Genomic DNA, 16657 nt, shown 5'->3' with positions numbered 1-16657 from the left:
TTTGGTGTGAAAAGGCACCACTGCAGGGACAGAGCAGAGGTAGGCTGAAGGATGGAGCACATCCTGAAGCCCCCGCAGCCCACGGAGCAGGGGACACTGCTGCCAGGGGTGAGCACTTTCCAGAAAGGTGCTGGAAAACAGCACCCCCAAGCAGCCATCTCAAGCCTTCCTTCCCACCCAACTCAAACACCAGCACTTTGATTTCTTTGTGGTTTTTTTTTGTTTTGTTTGTTTTGTTTATTTATTTTTTCATGTAGTATTTACAAGAACACTGTAGAATGTATTTCACGTGCTTATAACAAAACAAAATCAAAGTAAAACATTTACATCGTGTAGTTCATTTGAACAAATCTTCCTGTAAAATATTTACAGTATGTAGTTTATTTGAACAAGTCTAGCTATCATGAAAGCTTTCAGAAAATTACTGTATCAGTAGTTAGAGAAGTGGGTATGACTTACTTCATAAAAGAGTAAATCTTTTTTTCTTTACATTCCCCTTGTATTCAAGACACCACTGAGTATGTAGGAGCAGCTCTCTGCATGCCCAATTTTTATCTCATATTCACATTTCCTTCTCCTTCTCTAGTGTGGAGGAGGATCTGAGGTATTTAACTTTCTTTTGGCATCAATACTCCATATACAAAAAGTTCTATTTCTTTTCAACTACTTAGTGAAATCCAACCCTGCTCCTGCAGCCAGATGTGTTGTCACGCTATTCTGGGAGGATACAAATGGATGGGAAGAGCAAACCACATTTTGAAAGGTTACACTTATTTGCAAATCTATTTTGTTCTCTAGTTATAGAATAGCAATTGCTGAAAAATTAAAAAAAAAAATAAAATCAGGAGGATTCCTGATGTACCTAAAACTTTCTCATTTTTTCATGTTCCTTCCAGCTACATTCAGTATTTTTCTTCCTTCAAAGAACAGATATCCAAGTGGGCTGACTTTTTTCGACACAATCAGCCACCTTTTTTGCATCTGCCCATAAAATCTATATATCTTTTCTCACCATCTTTAACATCCTGCACTTGGAAACAATAATTCCTGTTGTCTTGTCTGGTTGCCATTGACTCAAACCGTATCAGAAATACAACTCCTGTATCTTTTCAGCAAACATTTAGAATATATAAAGGGATATTTTGTCTTAAATTTCATAAGTTGCAAAGGTTCTTGCTAACAGACTGAAGGGTTTCCTAATTCAAGCCACATCCTAGTCTTTAAAATTCTTCAAATATTTCTTGGGCTAAATTCAGAACCAGCTGTAAGTGATGGTGGAAAGGAGATTGTCAATGGCTTCTCCCAGATGTCTGAGAGTAGTTCATCTCTCTAGTCTGCGGGACTACACACAATTCTAACATTCTTACTTTACAAAGTTGTTTCTTTAGAGCCAATGTTTTTCCTGATTATTTTTTTCCTGATTATTTTATCAAAAAACCTCCAGGCTGGTTTTCCTAAAGAAAAAGCTTTTTCTTCAGTGTCTGTGAGAAGTGTCAGTTATGGATCTGTAACAAACTAAACCTTAAAGCTGGATCTCTTCCCCTTCTATACAGATGAAGACATGCACTATGTACGATGGAACTATTTCTCCACTATCTGCTTGGCAGAGGAAGTAACCAAGGCATTCTACTCCTTTTGATCCTCAAAGTACAGCATGATTACCTGTTTATTTATTGCTCCCTTCTGATTTATGTCAAGATTTGAATCCAGTTAGACTAAAATAAATAGGCACCATTTTGCATCATGATTAATCAAACTGCATACTTCAATTCAGAGGATACGTGGTTCCCAAACCTACACCAGTTTGAGACTGGTGCAGACTCATTGTTTACAGGAATCTATTCCAGACTTTTATACTTATATCAGAGAGAAGGAGACGGACAGCAATAAAAGTTAGAAGCACAGAATAGCAAGACTGTACCTTATTACTGGTAATCTGTTGAATCACTTCCAGGAATAAAACTTTATTAGTACTAGTCAAATGACTCTCAAAACACTAAAACATCCTCCAAATACTTTTCCTGGCAAAGATAACATGTTACAGCTGCCTACAATTTTCTAGCCATGACACGTTGGTAGATAAAACAGAAACAAATTCTCCTGTGTACAATTATCTGTTATGCTGAGGTAGTTATCTCTGGGAGAGGGGTATTCTGAAAGCACCCATTTAAGCAAGGAATAATCCAAGTGCTAAAAAAAAAAAAAAAAAAAAAGAGAGAGAGAGAGATTTTCTGTGGAAAAGTTCATAGAAGTACAGTTGTCATGACAACTGAATTTGGCTCTAGAAAATGGAAAAAAAACAGCTGTTTTGTAGACTGAAGAAAAATAAATTGAGTTTGGGTGCACAAGGAAAAATCCTATCACTCTGGCATGGAATAGCTCTTCTGGAGCAAGCTTTCTTAGTTTCTATTTTTTAGGTTCTAGTTGTTTTGTTTTGTTTTGCCTTTTTTCAAAGGATAAGGCTATTGAATTTACAAAGTGTGAGACCATCTCCTTTTTCTTACCCTTCTTCTCATAACAAGGGCATGTTCCTGGGACACCATGTTTCAAAATGCTACAAACCACAGTCTAGGTGCAAAATGGTAGAAGTGGGTTTCCTGCATCTAGGCAGCATTTTACACAAACTTTTATTTCTAATTTAATCAGTTCATGGAAGACATGAAGAAGAAGAAAAAAGCTGATATATATCCATCCAGTGAGAAAGCAGTACGTCTAGTCTGAAACATCTCTCTGTGTCTCACGTGGAAGTCACCCAAGGTGAATTTTTTGCTGTTGGCGGTTGGAGAATAAAGCAGATCTTAAACCTTTGCTATTGTGTATCCTTTATCAGCTCTCTGCTTCCAGCACTTGTGCACGCATATCGCCCCTAAGATGACACAGGCCAATGCAACTGGAATCACTGCAGTGTACCAGGACAAGCCAACAGCTGGAAAAGTAAAGAAATGAAATATTGTCAGAAAATTTAATTCTCTAAGTTCAAGGAGGAAGAGGAGAAATCACATAAAAAGGATGTCTGCAAATTAACCTTCCAGCAGGGTTGACCACTTGCAAAAGGAACAGGTCTGTTGATTCAGTGCTCTGGGAAATGGGTTTGTCAAGGTGGGAGGAAAATATTGGAAAATAATAGGAGGTGAGAATTTAAAGTTCAGTCCTCCTGTGTACACATGGCTCTTCCCAGCCCCTGCTCAGAGTGGCTACGTGCTTCACATCTTAATTCGGTTAACACAGCGACAATCCAAGCAGGAAATAAAGACACCACATGGAAAGGGAGTACATAACAGCTAGTCTACACTCAAGCTCTAAGAAGAATTTTCTCATACAGACCACCCGATAAATTACTAATGATCAAGCCAAGACTGTGAGCTTCTTCCCAAAATACACCTAGCTTCCAAGACGAGCATCTGTCCAGACCATTTTGGATTATGCTGGCCTACACCAGTTCATGGACTGCCTCCTCTTTAGCAATACCTGTGTAGCTCACAGAAGACATGAGCAGCACATCATCTAGCTAAATGAGTACAAAACCCTCATCATAGGATGCTGGAGTGAGTCATGAATTATAACTCATAATGAAGACTGTAAATGTTCATGTTCCTTTCTAAGATGATATGAGCAAACTTTGGTGATTCATCAACGTCACGCAAAGAAACAATTAGCATTGCTTCACATTGTTTTTACAGCTGGTTCTTAGCCAATGGTCTATCACACTGCAACATTAATTGCACTGGGCTTCTCTTCCCATCACTAGAAGCCAAAATAACAACACCCACCATAATTTACACCTCTTGTTATTTTGGCAATAGTCTGTGCACGAGGAGAAGGAACACTCTGATCTTTATTCTGCTATTGTCTTTTTTTTTTCCTACTTTCTGAGGAGCTGAGGGAGATCTGGCCCTGTTACACCCAATGAGAGTTTGCCAGTAGTCTCACTGGAGCCATCATTTCACAAAGCTTATCTAAATTTGAGCCCTATCCAGTGAACAGATATATTCCAGCACAGATCTTTTAGCCTGTGGAAAATGTCAATAATGGACCCATAAAATGTGTTCATTGTGAACAGACTATTCTAAAACACTGTGCATGTTAGATCTACAATTGAAAGAGGCAATCAATTTTTCCCAGGTAATAATCCATCTCAATACTAACTTGGAAAGTGTAAAAGACTTTGGTGATAATTCAGTTTTAGAATAATTATAACAATTATAGAATGTTTGTCCCCCAGATAAGCAGTTAAGCTCATTACCTTCCTGCTTGACCCTTGTTGGCAGTACTTGGGATCCATATCTGTTCTGTGCCAGACACTTAAAGTCTGTATAAAAATCCACTTCTTCAACAGATTCAAAAATCAGTGGCACTTCAATGAAGTTCTCACCATTTTCTGTGGTTTCTCTGGAAGAAAAAGAAAAGTCAAATGTTAATTCTGCAAGAAAATGCATTGCATATTTGCTCATTTCTGAACTAGCCCCTTTGCATTACAGGACACCGGTGGCTTCCAGACCAGCTCTGCCAGCTCTTTGAGTCTCCATTCCTCTCAGTACCCTTGCTGCACTCCAGAAAAAAAAAAAGGAAAAAAAAAAAAAACCACACACAAAAAAACGAAGATCTAGATTTGTCTTGCAAAAAAAAAATAAAGAAAACGGAGGGAAGAAATGCAAACAGGGTTGTGTATAACTGAGCTCCCCACAGAACATCATGGAAGGACCTAGTTCCTTTTTTCTGACCAGCTATTTGGTTCTGAAATTCTTACTATCAGCTGGAAGAGTACACATGGAGAACATAAATCTGCAAACACTCACTTAGCAAACTGAGCCACCATACCTGCTTATCATTCACCTCAAATCAAGACTTCAGCACAAGAAACTGTCGAGAAAGTTTCCAGCTTACTTCAACCTGATTGTCTCATGAGTGCAACTATTTGAAAGCGGTTTTCTAGGTGCAAACACTGTCTCTTGGTACCTTTTAGTCACTGCTGGAGAAGTTGTCCAGCTGCTTTGCAATGATTTGTTCATGAGTCTGCTATGTATTGCGGCAATGGACTTCTCTGGGGTCAGTACCGCAGGAAGGTAGCAACATGGCAGTGAGTTCTTTGCCAAAAATTTCTGTGGGAAATACATTTTCCCTGTGGTATTTGACCTGATATGACTTGCTGCCTTTCTGAGGGCTTCCAGCAGAGCTGAGACATCTCACACACCATGGGCTCTGTGTGACCCTGAGCTGGCATTGCCTCTTTCCATGTGCAGCTATATAGTAATATTTAATAGTCATGTTAGTAATATTAGTAGTAGTGGTGGTGGTAGTAATAGTAATATTAATAAAAGTCTAAGTAAGAAAGCACATGTGATGCTCTATTCTAAATCCTGAAGAGACTCTAGCTGTTCCACATTATGTCTTATGTTGCTTGACAATGCATTTAAGTTCTCTCACTCATGTAAACAACATTACGAATGAATGGTCTAAATCAGGCTGGTGGGAATACCAAAACACAGAAAGACTCAGGAACCCAGCTGAGTTATCATGTTACCTCTGGGTGTAACTGTGCAATAAACTCAACGCGGCCAGGTTTTTATCTGGCACTGAAGCCACATGGCTGCAAACAGCCCACATCCATAACTGTTAAACACTCTTGTCCCTCAGAACAGGGATGCCACATCCCCAGACCCCGTTGTCAATGGTCTCTGCCACATGCCAAGTCCTAATCCCTAGCCAGGAGCTGTTTGGGAATGTCATAGCTGGTGAGGGACCAGTTTGGCCACTAAACAGCATAGGCAAAAGACAGAAGCCTGGAGGCATGCAACTATGAGGCAACTCAGAACTGCGCAAGATGGGGAGAGACAATGGATCAGGGCAAGAGGATGTGGGATATCCTGCCTTCCCTCCACCAGCATCCCCCCTGGTGCTTCCCTGGCGCCAGCTCTAGCACTCCCTGGGCATCTCAGTGAGTCAGTTTAACTTTTAAGTCACTGACACGAAAAACAACAACCCTAAGGGGAAAACCAACAATAATTAAAATAACAACAATTTAAAAAAATAACATAAAAGGCACAAACCATTGGGTAGCCTTCTGTTATCTCAGTGTATTCAGAGGCTCAGTGAAGTATCTCATGAATGCCAGGGCTGGTGTGGGGGAATGGGTGGTGCCATTTCTTTGGCACTGGGCAAGGAGAGTGATAAGAGAAGCACTGGGAAGGATCAAGGCCCATTGCTTTCCGCTGCAGTCAACTCTTATATCAGCCCAGCTGCCTATGAAACTGTGCTTCAAGTGTAAGGCTCTGAGCTGGGTCATTTACAGTATAATATGAAAGAAATCCAGAGATTAAAAATAATAATAATAATAATCATTATGCTTGGTTTGTTTTGGCTTTTTGTTTGTTTGTTTGTTTTCTCAGCTCTTACTTTTACTTCTGGACTCTCCATATCCCATTTCACTACCTGGCATTCATCTAAGAGCTACTGTAACACCGCAGGTTAAGACAACAACCACAAGAAAACACTTCAGCCTGACTTACTGTCGTTCCCCCTCTGTAACTCTGTTTTGCTTGTAAACCACATCAATGATGGTGTCATTTGCTAACCATTCCACGTCAGTATAGATATGCCTGCTCGGTCCAGCAAATACTTTACAAGGGAGAGTCATCTTGGAGCCTGTTGGTGAAAGATTAAAAAGCATTCAGATACATGTTGAGAACTACTTTCTCTCAGTGAAAACCAACGTCTCTGGTGGGAGATCAAGTTCCCACACACGTCAAGCACTGCTACATTCAAAACTGAAGTTAAGCCCCAGATTGTTTTTGATTTAGACATATTCCTCAGGAGACAAAAAGGGCACAGTGTGATTTTACTGCTCTGGAACAACTGCATTAAGCAGCAGTACAGCCTCCCTCAGAGATGCTGCAGGCAAGGACATTCAGTTCAAAATGGGACCTCCAGGGCCAATGTGATGATGCAAAAATTCAGAAATTTTGCTATAATTATTGCAACTCTGAGCTAATGATAAAGAGCCTTCACACTAGTGCATAGCTATTTTATATGGAAAACAAATGGCTCGATATTCATACAATGTTGTTATTATATTGATGGCGATCGGAGCGATATAATACACTCTGTGGACCGGATAGGCAAAGAAATAGCTTAGTGGTATATTGACTGAAAGAAAAGTGGCATTTAAAATTAAGACCACAGTGTGTAGATCATCCAAGTTAAAAGAGCTTAGTGTAAAATATACCTGTTGTTCTCTAAAATGAGGAAAGGTAACAGAAATGCGCTGTCATAACATAATCTTCAAAGAAAAATGAGTTTCTGTCAAGGTACTTTCTAACTAATGACAACTACCCAATTGAAACTTTAGGAAGCAGTGAAAAATGTCTCCTCCCAAAAGAGCTACATGGCTCATTCAAAGCCACTGGAAAACCTAGAGCTGTCTGAGGGAATAGTGAGAAGGCAATGGTCTTGGTGAAGGGGGAGCTCTGAACAGCAGATCTGAGGATGCGAATATACTTTTAATGTTTTGTTGATAAATCTACAGCAGTTTTCCTTTAGCTTCTCCTATGAGGAAAATAGCACCTAGTTGTAGGCAATAAGAAGTAAAAAACTACCACATTACTGCCTCTCACCTGATATAACCAGTATCAAAAGAACTATAATAATAAATGCCAACAAATTGGACTGTAAAGGAACCTCCTCTAATTTTCTTCTCATTAGACGTTCCCGAAAATAACGCTGAGCCTTACCAAGAGCAGCCGATGTTGTCTTTTGAGTTGGATACACGATTATCGGGGTAATTCTCTTTTCTTGTTCTGGACAGAGAGAGAGAGAACAGAGCGTCAGTGCTAGCACGATGCAAAATCTGGGCATTGCCCGGACCGGCGGAAAGCGGCGCTCCATCGCCCAGAGGGGTTGGACATGGTTTAGTGGGTGACATTGGTGTTAGGGGGACGGTTGGGCCAGACGATCTCGGAAGTCTTTTCCAGCCTTAGTGGCTCTGTGATGCCCCTTCGGAACCCGGAGGAGCGGATTTAGGCAGAAGCCTTGACAAGCCGGAGGCTGCCGCCCGCGTCGCCGTCGCACGGCCGCCCTCTGCTGCCCGCCGGGCGGTGCGAAGCAGCGGCCTTCCCCCAGCCCCATCGAGGATGGAGGCTCTTTTCTTCCTCAAGCCCCCCTGAAACCACGCACAGTGACCTCCCGCACCCTCGGACGTCGAGGGTTGGGTTTTGCCTCCTGCAAGGCTGCTGCCGAAGGCAGGGCGAGCGCTGCGGCTAGCCGCAGAGCTGTGCCAGATGTGCCAGATGTGCTGTGAGAAACTGCTGCACCACCTCCAAGAGCAAGCACCCCTGTTCTCTCCCCCACTAGATGCGAGCTCCCCTCCTGAGCTTCACTAGCAAAGAGCTGTGGCAAAGAGCTTTCTTCAGCGCGGCGCTGTTTTGGGGGGTCAGTGTTTACCGACTGTCTCCAGCTTGATTGTTCTGGTGATCTTGTACGTTACGCCTTCATAGGGGAAAGACATCTTGCAGGTGTAGTAGCCAGAGTCTGTTGGTAACACAGACGTGAAGATCAGGGAATTCGAGCCTTTCAGAAACACGAATTTTTCACTGTTGTCTTCCAAAGGCAGGGCATCCTGGAGAAATAATAGGCAATAATAGGTATTATGTCCCCGGTAGGTGTGGTTACACCCAGCTCCACTTTCCCACTAAAAATCAAGTTCTTCAAATGCACATCCCTCTCCAAAACGGTCTGGGGCACTCTATGAAGTGTGAGGAATTGTCATTTTAATATAGCTATAATGTGCGTGTATAACTTTTCAGTAAAGCTACATTTTAAGATGGAAAAATATACCAAGCTATTTCCTGAGTCCTCTTATGAGTAATCAACTAAGACATTCTTCTAAGAAAAATATGTTTCAGTAAACAGGAAGGTTCTCCTGTGATTGCTTTCCATACATGTCCTTATGAGAGTCATATTCTATGGCACTCTTCTAAGACAGATAGATTTTAGTAATCACTCAGGTTTTCACAACACTATTACTGACCCTACACAATCTCAGAAATGGTGACAAATTCTCACTCCGTATCACTAACACTCACACAAGGGCTGGAGCCCCGCTAAGAGCAGTTATGTTCTTTCTCGATGAAGGCAGGATAGCTCTTTCTGACAGTTGTGGCGTGAAGCATGTTGTGGGGAAAGACTTTCACACAGGTAAGTCAGTTATAGCCTGCTCATGAAGGAAAACCTGACCAGAGACACTTTGCTGGCGTAGTATCTATCACACATCGGCATGGCTGTGTGAAACCAGCATAGGAATGACATCCTATGTTAAGAACGATAGCTGCAAGAGGCAGAGCATATGGTAATAGTGGGAGTGTAAATAAAAGCTAAAACGAAGTATGGGAAAAATATAAGAAGACTCCCATGCTGTGCAGTGGAGAGCTGAGGATGGTCAGGTGAGGGATATTTAACATTACAGGCAAAACCAGGGTTTCCTACTTGAAAAGTCATGGACTAGCAAGATAGGCAAGAGACCACTGTAAACTTTGATTCAATCTCTTCCCAGCACCTCTAAATATTGTAGTCTGCGTTATATTATGCTGTGACATTAAAATGCTCGTGACTTTAACAACATGGAGTTTAGGAGAAACAGAAAGTGAGATAAGTGATTGTTTACAAAAGGGATGAGATTAGGCTTTGCATAAAGAGAAATGTAAAGTTCTACCTTGTACCACTTGAGCTCCAGACTGGTTATATTCGATGTAAACTCCCACAGGTCAGGGCAAACGATCTTTCCAGAGGTAAAAGTGAAGAGGACTTGCATATAAGCGATGTCCCGAGCAGCTGTCTTCTCCACAACGGTGAGGTGGATGGACACCTCAGCACAGTAGGAGTTGTTCCTGCGGGCAGAGCGTGGAGACGTGAGCACCCGCAGGTGATGGGGGAGCCCAAGTGACACCCTTCAAATCCATGGCAAGTGAACTTGAAAGCTGGCAGCCACAAGCTCAAGCTGGTTTGAAGCCAGAAAGAGCAGGCATTGAAACTCTCTGCAGTAATTGAGTGTGTGTGAGCCGGATCGGGGTGTTCCTCTCTACGCCTGTCTTTCCAGACCTGAGGAGACCACCCAGCCTCGTCTGAGAGGTGCCCTCACTTCCACGGCCATCCATCCTTTGATATGCAGCCTCTGGTCTGTGCCGTTTGACTCCTCCCAGCTTTGTTTCCCTCCTTAGCCCTTTCTAGGAGGCCGAGACTGAGATCCTACCAGGAGGGATCCTGGGGAATCACTGGCAGTGGTTTTGGGCACGATCTAAACATGTTGCTGACACATGTCTGCCTCAGAGTTTCAAGCTTTCTTTTCTTCTTACTAGTACACCAAGTTTGCTGCACACCCTCAGGCTAAAGCCATGGCTTTGATTTTGCACGGAGGGGCAACGCGCCCATCTGAATAGTGGCAAGCGTGTCACGAACCCTCCACCCATTTCCTTGGAAGAGGTCTTGACTGTGAAAACCCTAATGATTGCAAAGTAAGGAAGAAATAAGAAGTTTAAAGCATGTATGAAAATACATCTGCAGTTACTATTGTACAGCTGGTAGGCATTTCTGTGAGTACATATTATTTTACACAGAAAAGAAGGCTTGAAAGTTTTACAGTATCTAGCTTTTCTTCCCAGCCCCAAGTAGCAATCACTTCCAGTCACAAGGACCAAAATGCACAAATCACTTGGGGGAGGCTGATGCCTGAGCTGTGTCCTCTCCAGTTTGTGAAAGCCTACTTCTGCCTTCCCCCAGGGCAAAGCTCAGACCCTGAAGGGGCCAGCAAAACCAGGCGTGCATCTGTGGGCTGATGGGCTCACTGCCCCTATGGCACTGGGACCGGTGGGATGCCCAAATCCCAAATTCTTTCTCAGCAGACTAAGAGTTCTGTGATACTTCGCTTCCACCCTCATTTCACAGACTGCTGCAGACATGTTCTAGTATCCTTATGGGATGATATGAGAAGGAAATACAATTTGTTTGTACTCCATTAATCCTGTAATAATGTTAACAATGAAGCTATGCACTCAACCCCTGCATATCTTTTTCAAACAGGTTTCACAGCATTTTCTTATAGCTGGCAATAACACTGCCACATTTTGAGGCGTTGAGGAACTGAGGCAGAAGTGTCCAAAAAAAAGGGATAAAAAGCAGAATTTCCATGTCTCAGGCTCTGCTCTAGGACTTCTATATTTACAACCTTTTCTAATGCTGGCTGCACTACTGAAGTCTTCTCTCCTGCCCCACCATTGCGTTCCCTGCTAACACATAAAAAGGCCACCCTAATAATTTGAGCATAATTTATTAATTTGTTTTCTGCCTGCTTTTCTGCAAGGAAACTGAGCTCTGCAGAGGCAGCCCCAGCTGCTGGAATGTGCAGACAGGTATGGACCTCAGGGGCCCCAGAGCGAGGTGCCAGCTGCCAGGCAGTGCTGGGAGGTGGGCTGGAGGAAGGGCAAGGACCCTGGCGCCTTCTGGATTTCAGGCCCAAATGGCACTGGTGGCTTTTGCCTTCCTCAGTCCACCACAAGTCCAGATCCTTGTTCCTCTTTTCTTACAGCAGGCTGTAAGACCATAAACTCTCAGAAAAGAAATGACCAGTAAGATTGAAAATAGCCTTTGCTGCAAGCCTCTGTATTATCACAGGTCTGGTACCAGCCCAGTAAATGCACATTGGGTCTCAAGTGACATCTTCCAGCAAAGCCAAAGCAATCAAATTCTGCTTTACAATGTGCAAAAGAAGAAAAGTAAAGATCAGGGAAAAGGAACGGGGAAGAAGGAAGCCACCTCAGAGCCACTCTCTTTTGGTATACACTTTGTAATGCAATCCAAACCACAAACAATACTGTTTGCTTCTCTAAAGCTGTGGTGTACGGGTTGCATTATGCAGTGTCCTCTGTCTGCAACACACCCCTGCTTGCTGCATCCCTGATTGACTTGAAAATAAGCTAGAGCAAACTCTCATGTACACTATTTCCTTGTGAGATCGTAGAGTAACAATACCATGCCATGATGCATCAAGATTTCAGTATATATAGAGAGAGGAGACACAACATATTTAAAAGTTCTAACTTCCCACATATTTTTGCTAATAAATTTGGTGAGGAAATGATCTTATCCAAACCCACTCTGAAGATATATGGTGTTTAGAATCAAGCTAATATATTTTAGACACAGTCACCTTTTTCAGTACACTGAATTTTCCTTTAAGTACCTACCTTCTTGTGCAGACATACACTCCTGAGTCTTCTTGCCTTGCTGGTAAAAACCAGAGTGCATCTCCTTTTGCCCAGATTCTTGGATCTTCATCTCTTCCTGATATCATGGTTTTTGAATCATTTTTGTACCATGTGATATTATGGGTCAAGGAAGAAAAATCCAGATGTTTGTATCTGGGGGAAGGGCATTTCAGAACCACAGGTTCTCCATGAAGTTCATAGTAGTGTTGGAAAGAGATGATGTGATCTGGGCAGTTTTCTGTATAAATCAGAGACATTTTATCATTACTGCTGGCCAGGCACATTAAAAAAGAGGGGAGAGGGACACAGGAAATTAAAAAAAAATAATAATAAAAAAGGAGCATGCCTGTACCTGTGCTTTTCCCTTGCTGGAGCCTGAAAGCAGAGGCACCCACTGTGCATGTAACCAGGACAAAGAAGAGCCCGTGCATTTTTTCCCAGAGGAAACGGGAAGGAGAAGGCCGAGGGAAAGTGTCTTGAAATCTGAAGGCAAGTTTATTAGGAGACAAAAGATACAATTAAAATACTCAACATTAACACTAGCAGAGTTAACTGCCCTTTTCCAAACACCAGGCCTGGTGATCTTTGGTTCTCCTTAGTGAACAGAGGGGCTTCTTCACCCCCAAATTATGGCTTGGCATCTGGCTTGGCACAAACACTTCTCTTCTGTCATTTTCCTTTCACTCTGGGAGATGCAAACAACACACCACAAGATGCTGCTGTCCCCATGCTTTTGTTTTGCTTTGTTTTGTTTGGTGCAATAGCTAAAGGTAGAGAAATACAGCTCTGTGTATTTGGCAATAAGACGTGACAGAGGCATGGGCCAGCCACTTCAAGTTGGCTGTAGTGTAGCTCGTTTGGGTAAGCCCAGGAGAAAAGGTGCAGCAGAGATTTAACTCTCTAAGCAGTCCCTTCAGGTTTCTGTCAAGGTTGCATGCCCTCATTAAATCCTGTGTGACTCCATCTTCCCTACTATGGCTACCAAAGTAGGCCAGACAGCTCAAAAACTTGCTATAACCAGAGCCAAGCTCTCAGTGTCCCCAACAAATTTTTCTCTTGGAACAACTTTGACTCCAATGGCATGAACAGCCACCTTGCTATTGATACCCAAGTGAGTACAAAGTGCAGACACCATAACCGTCTCTGAAAACAGAACTATCTGCTGCTGGTCATTCATTAACTGTCATCTGAATTGACCTGGATGGGCAAGTTGGCATCTGTGTACACCACTGGTCACTACCTGGTCTGCCACAAGATATCAATTGCTGTTACTCAGTTGGCTGATCACATATTATCTCCCTGTACAACATTCAGAAATGTATTAAATCTGCTATAGATAGGCATCAGTTTATGCTGTACATAAGTATTTGTGTACATACATAAATACAGTACACAATAAATACACACACAATGCACACTTTTTCCATATTATGTACAGAAATGCAAATTGCATACATTTAACATTAGCCTAACGCTATGACTGTCCCATAAGATGGATATTAAATGACCAGACAACTGCTTCAAGTTTTATCCCAGACCAAAAACGTATTTCAACCAGTATAATGCATTCGTGTTCATAGGTACTTACCTGCAAGCACCTTCTGTGTATCCCATCATGCGCATATTTATGTGTTTTAAATCCAAACTTCTCCATGTTCTAATGGCTAAATTTACCTGACATCTGGTAGTCTGACTGTAATAACTTATCTCCGGCTTATTGTCATCTTTACAGCACTACAAAGCCAACCTCTTGCTCAACAAATACAATTTCATAACAACAGGTTGGCTCCCATACCGTGATGCATGCAAGTGTTTCCAGCGCATTGGCATGGAGCAGTATCCCCTTCCATGGCTATGCCTGGATCAGGAGCTAGTGTCTTTGCTGCATTAACAGTGCCAATGGTTCACATGTAATACCCTGTAAAAGGATCTCTTCAGATCTTTGCCTGACAAAAATACTTGTTTTTTTTCCAGAGGTTTCCAGTCCCTTCAGTGCAGTATCTAGCATTTTCTGTAAGCCCCTGCACACACTGAGGTTTTAGGGATAGCTTTCGTTCCCAGTTGTCCATAAGCTTCACTTACCTGTGGTTCTGCATCCTTTCAGCCATTAGTTTCTCGTGAAAAGATGTAACATTGAAAATCGCTGGTGAGATACTTATATAGAGCTTAGCCCGACACACAGCGGAAATTTATCGCTCGTTGCCCAATCAAATTTGTGTCAAAACCAAATGACATTTTAGACCCACCTTTCTTTCCTTCCGTAGAGTGAGGATGAGAGAAATAGAGACAGGGAGAGAGCAAAAATATGCATTAGGGTTTCCCAAAAAAGGGGAAATGACTGCTAAATATATGACTAAATTTCCCTTTTTCTGACGAATGGCAGTTTACATGCACTCGTGTCTTCACATGACTATTTTACGCTCTACCTAAACCCAAACTTTCTCATGGGTGACAGACGGTGTCCTGCAGCATGGTCAGCAGCTAGACAATTGCATTCTTCACATAATGTGTTTGATGAGTTTTTGTATGGAAAACATGGCAGGTTTTTCCTCTTTTGTGATTCCTCATATAGCTTGTGAACCACGAATGGGTTTATTCCTCTCTTCTTCCATGACAACCATCTCAGTTTCTTGCTTTGCATGAAGACCGTCTTTATGGTGAGGTGTAAGGAATTAACTGATGCAAGCATGCTACGGTCTCCAGGCTCACAAGCAGAAGGGTGAAAAAATGGGTTTTGAACAGTGGTAATGTTGACCTCTGCCTGTCTGGAAGAGGGCAGTCACGTGAAGGACTTCGGTCTGGAGCGGGACCACAAGTCAGTTTTTCCCGTGCCTTGCCCTGACATGTGATGTCTCCTGTGGGCAATCCAGGACTTCTTCCAGCCTCGTTGTCCCTCAGGGACCAGCTGTCATGCACCACGTCACTTCTAGCCCAGGAAGGCACTGTGTGGTGTCCTGCTGACCTCCCAGGGCTGGTGTTGGCACGCAGATCCCTGCTCACAGACCTCACAAAAATGCCCCCTCCCCAAGACTTCACAGACCTCAGCTGAGCAACCCTGGTCTGGAGCACCAGGATCCCAGCTTGAGGTTAAGGCTTCGTGGTCCTGCCACTAACCAAGTAGTGACTCAGAAATAAAAGCAATGCAACCGTTGATTGCAGTAGGGATATACGAATCCTTCATGTACCATTTATTAATTTATCCCTAACATAATTTGTGAACTCTTTATTTAACTACTATCATCCTCAGTTATACCGGAGATCTTCGAATATTTTTTAAGAGAGGAAAAATTGCCAGTTTTTGAGACCATGTTGCCATTTTCTACAGGGAGAAGAAACATATAGCTGATGACATCTACTGACATACTGTAGTCTTTGGGGATGTGTCATATGTCAGACAGAAGAACCGTCAGATAAGGTGATCGATGTTATCTGAGGTCTAAGCTCAGGCTACTCTGTGACAGTCTTTTCACGTATGCAAGGGAGGTGGGTATCTCTAATGGCAACCCTGGCCACAGGTGCCAAACAAGTTCCCAGCACATAAACCCAGACATTTACCAGGCTCAAAAAGAGCAAAACTGCAGGAAATGAGGTTCAGTGTCTTTGAGACGATCACACCTACCAACTGCTGCAAACACGTTCATTGCATTCATTGAATGAAGCCATCTGATCGCAAGCTGTTCAGAGAGCAGCAGAATGAGCATCGCTAGCTTTTCTGGAGATATGTGTCCTTAGCACACACACAAACCTCTCCACTGCAGCCCTTTCAGCTCTCCCCTCATGGTCTTCCCTCATGGCCAACCAATTTTCCTCACACTTCTACAAATTCAGAAGCTCTGAAAACATAAAGTGGGCTACGAGATTCAGTGATCTTATACTGGAATAATATGTGCTGTCCTGCTTTTGAAAACTAGACTAAAACCAAATATCTACAGAGTAACAGTGCAGTTGACAGATAATATGATGTTTTCAGATGCACCTAACAAGGATTAATGATTTTAACCAACTTTCTTTTTTTCCCATAAAACATCGTGATCACACACACCACTACCAGGATTTTAAGTCAAAATATTTTATCTGGAAGTGCAACAGCCCGGTTTCCTACAGCTCGGGAAGAAATGCATGTTTTTAGGGGCTGTCTGCTGAGAAGACCATGTCACTTTGCGGTCAGTTATTACTGAGTATTTATAAACAGAAATGTGCAAGTCCAGCAGCTATATATATAGAGGCACTTTTAGGGAAGCTGGTGTCTTTCTGTGGTTTCGCTGTGCAGATGATTCATCTATACTGCTCATGATGCTGGAGCAGAGCTGTGAAATTCCTGACTTGAAGACCAGGCTATTCCCCATATGTCTCACTCATTGCTCATCTCACTGGAGAGCTATTTCCCACACCAGGGTTGCACGCAG

At 42.6% G+C, this 16657-nt stretch overlaps 1 protein-coding gene across 2 annotated transcripts; it reads right to left on the bottom strand.

Moving 5' to 3' along the window:
• Positions 1-210: 210 nt before the first annotated feature.
• On the bottom strand, positions 211-14586 carry IL1R2 (interleukin 1 receptor type 2). Of its 2 annotated transcripts, none has more exons than XM_048049067.2 (9): positions 14498-14586; positions 12604-12734; positions 12231-12489; positions 9704-9878; positions 8437-8611; positions 7728-7793; positions 6507-6642; positions 4244-4389; positions 211-2926 (listed from the first exon to the last, which is right to left on the bottom strand). In XM_048049067.2, the coding sequence occupies exons 1-9, from the start codon at positions 14560-14562 to the stop codon at positions 2799-2801; spliced, it is 1281 nt and encodes a 426-aa protein (XP_047905024.2). In that variant the 5' UTR covers positions 14563-14586; the 3' UTR covers positions 211-2798. The 2 variants fall into 2 exon arrangements, with proteins under 2 accessions (XP_047905024.2, XP_013045655.3); XM_013190201.3 differs by lacking the exon at positions 14498-14586 and adding an exon at positions 14334-14451.
• Between the last annotated feature and the right edge of the window lie 2071 nt (positions 14587-16657).

Source organism: Anser cygnoides, chromosome 1 (assembly GCF_040182565.1).
Source record: "Anser cygnoides isolate HZ-2024a breed goose chromosome 1, Taihu_goose_T2T_genome, whole genome shotgun sequence".
Taxonomy (NCBI): Eukaryota; Metazoa; Chordata; class Aves; order Anseriformes; family Anatidae; genus Anser; species Anser cygnoides.
Note: the sequence above shows the minus strand (reverse complement) of the source record. Positions and strands in the feature narration are given on the sequence as shown.

Excerpts from the sequence above, each read along its gene's own strand:
- IL1R2 (XM_048049067.2), bottom strand. The coding sequence starts at position 14,562 with ATGCATATTTTTGCTCTCTCCCTGTCTCTATTTCTCTCATCCTCACTC. Across the intron at positions 12,490-12,603 it reads CCAGCAAGGGAAAAGCACAG|AAAACTGCCCAGATCACATC; the intron begins GTACAGGCATGC and ends TGATTTATACAG. Across the intron at positions 2,927-4,243 it reads AACAAGGGTCAAGCAGGAAG|CTGTTGGCTTGTCCTGGTAC; the intron begins GTAATGAGCTTA and ends TTACTTTTCCAG.